The sequence below is a fragment of the Marmota marmota genome, unplaced genomic scaffold, assembly GCF_001458135.2.
Source record: "Marmota marmota marmota unplaced genomic scaffold, marMar, whole genome shotgun sequence".
Taxonomy (NCBI): Eukaryota; Metazoa; Chordata; class Mammalia; order Rodentia; family Sciuridae; genus Marmota; species Marmota marmota.
Genome location: NW_026000057.1, coordinates 25,719,946 through 25,731,864, shown reverse-complemented (window position 1 = coordinate 25,731,864; position 11,919 = coordinate 25,719,946). Strand labels below are relative to the sequence as shown.

Genomic DNA, 11,919 nt, shown 5'->3' with positions numbered 1-11,919 from the left:
TTTTTTTTTTTTTTTTTTTTTTTTTTTTTTTTTTTTTTTTTTTTTTTGAGACAGGGGCTTGCTAAGTTGCAGAGGCTGACCTCAAACTTATGATCCTCTTGCCTCAGCCTCCTGAGTAGCTTAGACTACAGGTATACACCACCACACCACACATCATCATGTGTTTCTACAGTGTTAGGTTTTTTGTGGTACTAGGATTGAACCTAGTGGCACTGGTACTTTATCACTGAGCTATATCCCTAGCCCCTTTCATTTTTTTATATCATGAGACAGAGTCTCATTAATTTTCGAGGGTTGGCTTTGAACTTGCAATTCTCCTGCCTCAGCAGTGCATTCCCTAATAAACTAGGGATGGGGGTTGGTCAGCTCTTTCCTCTAGCTTCCATTTCTAATAATGAAGTCAATTTTCTCCTAAATCTTGCTCTAGCTCTGGCCAAGCAGTTGTAACCTTCCAAAGCCTTCTAACAATTTTTTCATAGGCCCAAGAAAACTTACATTGGAACCTTGCAGTGACTGACAAATTCTATTCCACTTCTGCCCCTTTCATACTACCTCTCTGACCTCACCTCTTACTAGTCTGTATCCACTCACTCTGCACCAAAGGACCACTGCACTGGCTTATCTCTCTGTTTGGCACTGTCAGGCCCCAGACAGCCAACAACCTCACTGGGGCTTTCTTCACCACTCCATTTCAAATTGCAATTCTCTACCTCTGCACTCCCTGTCTCCCTTACGTGCTTTATGTTCCCAGTAATGCACACCACATTATATACAACACATTCTCCTTTGCTGTTTATTGCCTGTCTGCCCACTAAAATGTCAGTATTATGAGGGCAGGGATTTTTGTCTGTTTTGTTCAGTCTTATGTTCCCAGCATCTATAATAGTACCTGGAACATACTGAAAGTTCAATAAATATTTGTGAAATAAACAATTCCATGTTTGGCAAATAATGCTGGTTATGTATCAAATAATTATTCATTAGATATCAAAAACACAAAACTATCCAAGATGTTGCTAAATAAAAATGAGCAAAAAAACATGGTCTTTGCTTTCAAGGAGCCTATTTGGAGAAATAAGATTAAGTAAGTTAATTACTTAATAATATAGATAGCACTGGATATAACTATTAACCAATTATGTTTATTTGTACATGACTCTAAGAATGGATCTTGTTATTTCTGATTATACTTATTGTATAATTAAATGTTGAAATGAATGGCATAAACTCTTTCATGTAAGTTCTGAGAGGTAAAACATGAATGAGTTGCAGCAGTAGGAACGATAGGCAGAAGACAAGGGTTGATATAGGTTTTGTGGATATAAAGGCACACAAGGGCAGTGAACAGGTGGTAGGCATTGCAGATGAAGCAAATTTCACAAAGGGCCATAGGGGCATGTGAGAGATGCTGAGAAACTTATTCTAAATGGAATGGAGGATATTTGACAAGGATTAGTGGTGACATGGAGAGAGCAACTTGAGTGGGATAAGGTTACAGAGAACACAATTTTTTTGTGTATTGTACTAGGATTGAACCCGGTGGCATGGGTACCTCATCACTGACCTACATCCCCAGCTCCTTTCATTTTTTAAACCATGAGACAGGGTGTCATGAAGTTGCCAAGGTTGGCCTTGGACTTGCAATTCTCCTGCCTCAGCCTCCTACATTTCTAGAAAAAAATAGACATGCACTCAGTATCCAAGCAGAGAACATCATCTTCTAAGCACAGCATTTAGGTCTGGATAGAGCTCATAGTGTACACTCTTGCACCCAGCCTGGATCCTCAGGAACCTTTCTGTGGATGTGGTATACTCATGCCCCCGGTGATCCTTGCTTTGTTGCTAAAGGTCCACACCAGAAACTTTTTGTAGAAGCAACAGAAACCCCCTCCTACTGCAGTGTAGGCTGGCTTGCGGGTACTTGCTCTCGCTCTCGCTCTTGCAGGACAGCTGGTAGCCAAGAACTAACAAATGCAAGGGAGGGGTAAATAACCCAGTTCCTTTGCTTCAAGGCAAGGAAAACTCTATGGTACAGTTTTGTTCCCAAGTTTCCTGATGGATAAAATGAGGAAATTTGATTTCTCAAATGAGAAATCACATCTTTGTTCATCTCAGTTTCTCCTGCTCCTCAATCCTTCTTTACTCGCTCACTATGAACAACAAGCAACATCTGAAAGGAGATGCTTAATGTATCACTTGCAGAGCAACCCCCATCTCAGGTTCTGCCTCTAGGGAAACCAAAGTCAGACAAGTCTGTCATGGAGATACTACATATTCATGAGGAAAACTATATTTATAAAGAAAAGAACTGCACAGAGAAAAGTACTGTTGTAGGGGAATTCAGAGCAGTCTGATTGGCGAGAGGTGGGATAAAAGAGTAACTGGAGGCCAGATAAGATGCTGCTCAAATTCAGAAATATTGGCTATAACAAACAGAAAGAACTTAAGAAAAATATGGCCTTGCTATAAAAAAGAATCAAATATAACTCTTTAAAGTTGTATTTCTTCCTTACAAAGCAAAACTTTCTTCAGTTAACATTGTCAGTGATATACCATGAATTTTGCTAAATACAGACAACATTGAAAAAGGCTGATATTATTTTACATGAAATGTTCAAAAACATGAAGAGAATTACAATGAGAAGAGGACTCTAAAATTCTCCCTATTTTAGGTCTCTGACTATCTATATTTAGGAAAATGAAGATAAGATTATGTAGAATTACCAAATGTTGGTAACAAGTTGGTTTTGTAAGTTGATTTGTTAGATTTTATACTTCAGCAGCTTAAAAGAATCTTTATTAGAGTCAGTAGCAGACTGCTTAAGTTGGAAATGCATAAAAACAGAGTAACATCTGGTTTTCATCTATTCTTATGAGGCCCAAAGTGTTTTCAATAGAAAATAAGATACTAGGTCCTGGTTATAAAATAAGAAGCACAATGTGAAAACAAGCAGGCTAGTATGAAAAAAAAAAAAAAAATGACACATAGCCCAGAAAAAAAGAGCTTAAACAATTATATACACATGTGATTTTAGAATGTGAGAAACAGACCATAATCATTTGTATTTGTTTTATTTTTGAGATATCTCAGATAAGTTAAGTTTCTTACATTCTTGGTTCCCTTTCAAGATTCATACATGGTACAAATGCCTATAAATAAAAAATGAACACTTCATTTAATTAGTAACAACTTTTATATTACATGTCTCAATATATAGAACAGAAGGATAATATTGAAACAATTGTTTTTGCAATAGAGTACTTTTCTCATTGATTATTTTTTATTATTAAAATGCATAGCTGATATTCATCAAAATGTAAAATACATATAAACATCAATTCAGCAATCCTACTGGAAGGAATTTCTTCCATAAAAACAAAAACACACACAAAAAAAGGACCCCAAAGAGAGAACTAGTTAGAAAGTCATAATACATTGAAGTAGATCTAAGTCAAAATTAAAATGTAAAAAAAAATTTTTATTCAACTAACTTAGTACTCATCCAGACAAGCAAATATATTTTACTCCATATAAATCCTTTAAATAGTAATCCTAGGACACCTAGGATAGCAGTGGCAAAGAACAGAGAAGCATTTCCAAAGTGCATTCCACAAAACTCTAGTCCCACAAGAGGCTCCAAGAAAAAAGATTCCATAACCAAAGATAATGGTTTATTGTGAACCTTTTTAAAGGTTCACAATAAACATGGTAATTTATGGAAGACTGTGAGATGTTTGGGGAGGGTCTTGACGGTGTTTTCCAATTTTGACAGAATACAGTGCACTTTCCATTATCATCAAACACAAGACTTGTTTAAAACCCTCCTTAACTATGACCAAGCTTCCTTTCTTATACACCTAAGATTCTGAGCTATCACTCAATCACCCTCTCTCCCTCCATTCCCTTACTCGCTTCCTTTAAACTAAGCCCAGGACACTTCAATAATTCTAACTTTATAATTCATTAGCATCAAGTAGAATGTAAATGTAATTCTTGGTGCTTACCTTCAGAAATTCTGATTCAACACAGGAATCAGTATTTTTAACATACACTACAGGTGATTTCAATGCAGGCCTAATGTTGGGATGTTCTAATACCTAATATAAAGATGACTATTTTATAAGTGAGTTCAAAATAATGTAAAAAATAATAAATTTTTAAAATCCAGCCTTCAAACAAGTATATAAAAATTATTTGTGGCCAGGTAAGGTGTTACACACCTGAAATCCAGCAACTCAGAAGGCTGAGGCAGGAGGATCACAAGTTTGAGGTCACACTCAGCAACTTAGCAAGGCCCTCAGGAACTTAGTGAGACCTATCTCAAAATAAAAAATTAAAAGCAGGGGGGAAATGCTGGGGAGTGATATTGGCCAAATTATATTGTGTATTGTGTATGTGTACAAAAATGTAGCAATACCCTGATATCAGCATGTACAATTATAATGCACCAATAAAAAATGTGGGGAAAAATTAAATTAAATTTCAAAAAATAAATTAAAAAATTGAAAGGGGTGGGATGTATTTCAGTGATACAGCATCTCTGGGTTCAATTCTTAGTACAAAAAAAAATGTATTCAGGAAGAAAAACATGGGAAAATGATAAACTAAGAAAAGTTTCACACTTCTCAGAGGGGGACATACAATCAATCAACAAGTACATGAAAAAATGCTCACCATCTCTAGCAGTCAGAGAAATGCAAATCAAAACAACCCTAAGATACCATCTCACTCCAGTAAGATTGGCAGCCATTATGAAGTCAAACAACAAGTGCTGGCAAGGATGTGGGGAAAAGGGTACACTTGTACATTGCTGGTGGGACTGCAAATTGGTGCAGCCAATTTGGAAAGCAGTATGGAGATTTCTTGGAAAGCTGGGAATGGAGCCACCATTTGACCCAGCTATTCCCCTTCTCGGTCTATTCCCTAAAGACCTAAAAAGAGCATGCTACAGGGACACTGCTACATCGATGTTCATAGCAGCACAATTCACAATAGCAAGACTGTGGAACCAACCTAGATGCCCTTCAATAGACGAATGGATAAAAAAAATGTGGCATTTATACACAATGGAGTATTACTCTGCATTAAAAAATGACAAAATCATAGAATTTACAGGGAAATGGATGGCATTAGAGCAGATTATGCTAAGTGAAGCTAGCCAATCCCTAAAAAACAAATGCCAAATGTCTTCTTTGATATAAGGAGAGTAACTAAGAACAGAGTAGGGACGAAGAGCATGAGAAGAAGATTAACATTAAACAGGGATGAGAGGTGGGAGGGAAAGGGAGAGAGAAGGGAAATTGCATGGAAATGGAAGGAGACCCTCAGGGTTATACAAAAGTAGATACAAGAGGAAGTGAGGGGAAAGGGAAAAATAATACAAGGGGGAGAAATGAATGACAGTAGAGGGGGTAGAGAGAGAAGAGGGGAGGGGAGGGGAGGGGAGGGGGGATAGTAGAGGATAGGAAAGGCAGCAGAATACAACAGACACTAGTATGGCAATATGTAAATCAATGGATGTGTAACTGATGTGATTCTGCAATTTGTATACGGGGTAAAAATGGGAGTTCATAACCCACTTGAATCAAAGTGTGAAATATGATATACCAAGAACTATGTAATGTTTTGAACAACCAACAATAAAAAATAAAAAAAAAGAAAAGAAAAGTTGCACTGTAAGAGAATACCCCATAAGGGGCTAGGGTGGTGGCTCAGTGGTAGAGCGCCTGCCTAGCATGTGCGAGGCCCTGAGTTCCATTCTCAGCACCACATATAAATAAATAAAATAAAATAAAAGTCCACTGACAACTAAAAAATTTTTAAATTTTAAAATATTTTAAATTAAATAGGAATACACTCTAATATACTGTTCAGAATATTAAGGTAAAGAATTTTTTCCCCTACATTAAGAATTCTTGGCCCTTATAAGAAATTTCAGGAATACTTAAATTCTCTGAAACTATAAACTGTACACACAATTTTTATGAATATGCAAATACATGCCTTTGTGTGGAGAAATAATCCAGAGCTTTCAGCAATTCTCATACTGCTCAATTATCCAACTGAATAGTTACTACATTTTTTATTTATCTACCTGAAACAATGATAATAGAAACTGCTTCTTAGTTAATGGCATGAATCATACATACACACACACAGAGAGAAAGAGAGAGAGAAACACACACACACAAATTCTTGAGTATCATTTTCTCTCTCAGAGCCAAACTTAAAACAATTTACCTTTGCAGAGTCATATTCAAAGAGCCGGTACAACCTTTAATCTTGTTCTGGGCCTCGAGATGAGTCATTCCATGGGCGCTTATTCCATCAATGCTGAGGACCACATCGCCTATTCTTACATTGGCCTGGAAGGCCTTGCCGCCATCTTTTAGCTGTAATAAACAGATTTCATTAGGAGCATCAATCTTAAAAAAACAAATAACAGTAAAGGCAGATTAAAAATCATATTTTTCTTATATCAAACATATGTTAATATACTTTTAAAATAACACAAAAAATTATACTGCTTATCAGGTAAAAGCCCAATGATTTTTACATATTTCTTAAATTCTTACTCTGTAAAAAAGTGAAATAATTTTCTGAGAAAGGTTCCTGATAATTTCTCTATTTCTTTATTATGCAACAGTAATAGGCGATTTTTATGAATGAGGAAGAGAAGTAGTCAAGGAAACTTCACATTTTAGCAGAAGAGTAATCTAAATGGACTTTTTATACTCTTTTAGAACTAATTTTTAAAAACTCTTTAAACAGCTGTATTTTTGTTTGAGCACAGAGAGTAACACAGAGGGAGGATCTATTGAACAGTCCTTCCTGTTGAGTCCAGTTCATATCCAGTGTTTGGGGACTGAATTCTTTTAGATCACAGGCCCAAATATCTTTTATACTGGGTGTGCTTCCTGCTCCAGGCTTTCAGCAGAAGTGGGAGGAAACTCATATCTGAGACTTTCAGACTTCTTTGTGTTTCACAGTTCTAAATCCCCCATCTTTTTTCTATGTATTTACATCATTTAGCTTGAGCTCCTTTCAAACTTCATGTGTATATATTTCATTGCTCCAAATCAGCAAGTATAAATAAAAGGGAAAATGATGTGGTTTTCATAGATACCTAGAAATATGAAAAAATACAGATCAAAAGAAACTATTCTAATTCAAATGACAAACTCTGTATTCAATAAGTATAAACAGATTACACTGAATCTAGAAGATACGTGAGATGAGGCCCAGGAAAGGAAGTAACCAGTATCCCTCTAGTACTTGAAACTAAAGTTTCTGTTTGGGATGATGAAAGTGTTCTAGAAATAAATAGTGATGATGACTGCAGAACACTATGATAAATTCAATTAATGCAACTAAACTGTACACTTAAAAATGATTAAAGGAGTTAACATTTATGATATATTATATATGTGTGTGTATAAGTTCTAAAAAGAACCTCTAATAATTTTAAGAAACACAGCAAAATTCTTTTAATTTTTTTTTTAGTTGTAGATGAACACAATACCTTTGTTTCATTTATTCTTACGTGGTGCTGAGGATTGAACCCAGTGCCTCACACATGCTAGGCAAGCACTCTACCACTCAGCCACAACCCCAGCCCCAGCCCCGGCAAAATTATTTTCTAATTAAAATAGTAAAATTACTTTCTAATAAAAACAACACAAAACAAACCAACCCTCAGTTCACTGAACAAGAACTAGGTGCTGAAAATTAATTTAATAATTTCATAATCTGGAGGCAAAGCAATAAATAAAACACACATAATGCTCAGGTAGGTTTTGCTACCCTTAGCTGTCTAATTCTTCTCTTAAAAACAATGATCAAGCTGGGTGCATTGGTGCATGTCTGTAATCCCAGCAATTCCAAAGGCTGAGGCAGGAGCACTGCAAGTTTAAGACCAGCCTCAGCAACTCAGCAAGACCCTTGGTAACTTAGACCCTGTCTCAAAATAAAAAATAAAAAGTACTAAGGATGTAGCTCAGTGATAAAACATCCCTGGGTTCAAACTGCCCTCTTACCATAAATAAATAGATCATCATCATCATTAAGGCAGAGCAATCCAAGTACACAAGAACAAGCATTTAGATCTAAAAATCAAGAAAATAGTATTGATTGCTAGACCCATGGAGACAAGTACCAGGACTGTGTTTCTTCTGCACATTACAGACCTTCACAAAATATATGAATTTTACTAGATGACTTATATGATTTTACTATATTAAATAATAAGTGGAGTGTTATAATTAGTATTTTATTATTTTAAATATTCAAATATTTGACTTGATACAAAAGACTACCTTTCTCTACTGCAAAGAATTAAATTGTTTAAATTGTGAATATATTTTTAAGGAAAACAAGTCCTAAAAAGTCAGCTATGGCTATCATTTTCCACGTGACTGCAGGAAAGCCATTTCACATACATTATAGACTGTTATAATGATTTCATGAGATAATAGCTCAATAAATGTTGACTATTATCATTACCTCAACATCAGATTACTATTCTGAGAAATATGGGAGCTGTCCTAGATGATCTCAAAGGCCTTTGAAGGTTCCTGCCTTCTTTAGAAGTCTCTGTGTGAGCTAATTCTAAAATTAAGAGTCAAGTCTGAAAGAGTTCGTTGGTGAGACAAAGCAACATCTATTCCATACTAAAATGATGAAATAAATTAAAATCTGGAGTCCTGATAAGAGGAAAAGTAAAACATCATAATTCATCTTAGATTTTATAATTTATCTTAGATTTATGAGTCAGAAGGGCAAGTGCACACATATGACCCCCCCACACCACACACACACACCAGAAACAACTACAACCTCCCTATCATCTCACCTCATCACATGAAAAAGTCTTAAAATAGAAACACTAAAGCCTATAGGCATTTGCTCTAAATGTACCAAACAGAAACATTTTAAATATTCCCAGTCTGGGGGTAACAAAAAGGTAACAAACAATGTAGGAAGAAAATAATTGTAATCCCAGCAGCTAGGGATACTGAGGCAGGAGGATGTTGAGTTCAAAGCCAGCCTCAGCAATGGTGAGGCAATAAGCAACTCAGTGAGACCCTGTCTCTAAATAAAACACAAAAAATAGGCTAGGCGTGTGGCTCAGTGGTTAAGTGCCCCTAAGTTCAATTCTTGGTATCCCCCCCTTCAAAAAAAGAAAATAATCACATCAAAGACAATGCCATAACCAAACTTTTTAACCTCTTTTGCTCCAGTAGTCTACTACTGAGATTCTATCATCTCATGTTAAAGACTAACTTCTCAGAATTATCTATTTTTCTAGGACTATTTTTTTTCTGTGACCCTTATTTTCAGACCATGGAGCACAGAAAGCCTATATAGCTCTAACTCTTTCTTGGGTCCCATATCTAGCAAAAGTAGTAAATTTTGTTTAGCCTTCCATTCCTCTTTTCTGGTCCTACCCTGATTTTTCCTATTACCTACTTGCTTACCATCAGAGTTTTCTTTTTCTTCTTCCTATTTTTCCCCCTGAACTTAGGATTGAACCCAGGGGCACTCTAACACTGACCTATAGCCCTAGCCCTTTTTTTTTTTTTATTTTGAGATAGGGTCTACATTAGGTTGCACAGACTGGCTCGGAACTTGTGATCCTCCTGACTCAGCTTTCTAAGTAGCTGGGAGTGCAGGGGTGTACCACCACACCTGGCATCATGAGAGTTTTCTAAAGACCTTCTCTAACTTCAAACTTTACAAATTCCTCTTCCTTTCCTCTATCTTCACATTTCCAAAATGGTGGCTGATAAAGTTTAGATATGGTTTGAGTATGTCTGCCAAGGGTTCATGTATTGATATCTAGTCCCAACTGTGAGGCGTTAATTGGGTAGAAAATGAACTCAACTATGGTGTCTGGAGGTAGGGCCTCTAGGAGGTGATTACAATTAGATAAGGTCCTGCATCATCTTGGGACTCTGCAGCAAGAAGGCCATCACCAGGTATGGACCCTCAACCTTGGATCTCCAGAATGTGAACCAAAATAGACCTTTTTATAATTCACCTGAATTTGCTGAATTGTGTTATTGGCCTGATACAATGGCCCCACTACCAAAAAGACTAGAAAGTTCTATTCATGTCAATGCCCTATTTATAAAATGGGGGTAGAAAAATTTCAAATGCCTTCTGCTTCATACCATATAGAATAAAACCAAAGTCTGAAATACAAGCCATCTATAATCTTTTATCAATCTGTTTCTAATTTCAAAATAAGCTCCATTAAGTTCAGTGATCTTGGGGCTGGGGTTGCAGTGCAGTGATAGAGCACCTGCCTAGCATGTGTGAGGTACTATGTGTGAGGTACATGTGTGGGTTCAATTCTTAGCACTGCATATAAATAAAATAAAATAAAATAAAATAAAGGTTCATTGACAACTAAAAAAAGGGGAGGGGGTCAGTGATTGTGCTCCTAGTTTGCTCTTCTTAAAGAGCCTTGAATATTGTATTGAATTGTATTATACTGAATTTTTTAGAAAAATATTTTATTAGATCTTATTAAGTAAGAAAAAAAAATCAGCTGGGTATAGTTGTGTATGGCTATAGGCCCAGCTCACCTACTCAGGAAGCAGCGGCAAGAGGGTCACCTGAGCCCAGGAGGTTAAGGCCAGTCTGGGCAAATAGTGAACCTCACCCCTTTAAAAAAAAAAAAAAATCAATAAGGAAACCCATCAGTTTAATACACTAAATTCTAGTAGAAATGCTCTTAAATTCATTGGACAAGGAGAAAAAATAGGCTCTGATCTGAAAATCAGAATCTTAAATCAGGTAGAAATGATCTAAGAATGGTCAAAAGTCAAACCTTATTTTGTTACATAGAACAAAGTAAATCTATTTTGGACAGTTGATAACGTGTGGTTTCTAGGACTTCTAAAGAGGTGCCACAATTTCCCTTGGTAACTTTATCTAACAAAGATAAGGAAGAGTATAATTCAAACAATTAGTGGAAATGGAAACAAACGCCCACTGACATCTGAACAATCTTTTACAGATTTAACTGCCACATAAACTTTTTGTTTACAGTTCTTTGAGTATAGTAATATTAACCATCTTGGTTTTCAATACTAAGAAGTCTTTTCTTATGTCTAACCATCTTCATTAGTCTCTAGCAAGGATTCCTACTCACCTGAATTAAATTTAAGGGCATGAAGAGCCTGAACTATGCAGTGGGAAATGCCTGATGCATAGAAATAAATTCAGGACTTGTGAAAGGGGAGCACACAGCTCACTGAACACTCCCCATAAGCTTCATTTATTCCCAGAACAACTTCCTCAAGCTGTTCACTCATCAGAAAGACAAATGTTTCTTTTCTCTTAATTAGGTAGTATGCAGCATTATTATGAATTGTGAGCAGCCAAGGAAAGACTCTAAGGTCACTTATTGTTTACATAGTTCATCTTTTACTGATCTTGCAAGTCTGAATAACTTATGTCAGTCTGAAGCAGTACTAACTTTCTGTCAGCAGTATATCTTGTACATGTTATATGGTAGACATAAGTGTGTGGATTTTGTAAATGCACAACGTGTAGGAAGGAAGCAGTCTTAGGAGGCTCCTGGGTCAAGATTAGTATAAATCAAACTAACCACAAGAAATGCTTCTCCTTTGATCTTTAAATGCATTTTTCAGTACTGCTGTCCAATTTTCCATGGACTTAATTGTAGCTGTATACTTCTTTAAAAAGCATTACCTTTCTTTGCCTGAGGTTGCGAGTCCCACACAGAGTTTATAGAATATTTCCCTCCTTCTCTCTCTGCCCACTTTCCTCTGTACCTTTCTCACTTCAGCCCCCGTCATCTGAAATTCTCCAATATTCACCCCATGCCATGTGCACATAATTCTAGGCCCTCTTCACCTCTGGTCTTGGTTTTTTTTTTTTTTTTTTTC

General features: G+C 36.2%; 1 protein-coding gene across 15 annotated transcripts in view; it reads right to left on the bottom strand.

Annotated features, from left to right (window-relative positions):
- The window catches only part of Pdlim5 (PDZ and LIM domain 5), a 205,717-nt gene that overhangs the window by 131,953 nt on the left and 61,845 nt on the right, over positions 1–11,919 (bottom strand). For all 15 annotated transcript variants that reach the window (XM_048813629.1, XM_048813630.1, XM_048813631.1 and 12 more), the window contains exon 2: positions 6,242–6,393. In XM_048813629.1, coding sequence (XP_048669586.1) covers positions 6,242–6,393 — 152 coding nt within the window. The remainder of the gene's footprint in view (positions 1–6,241; positions 6,394–11,919) is intronic.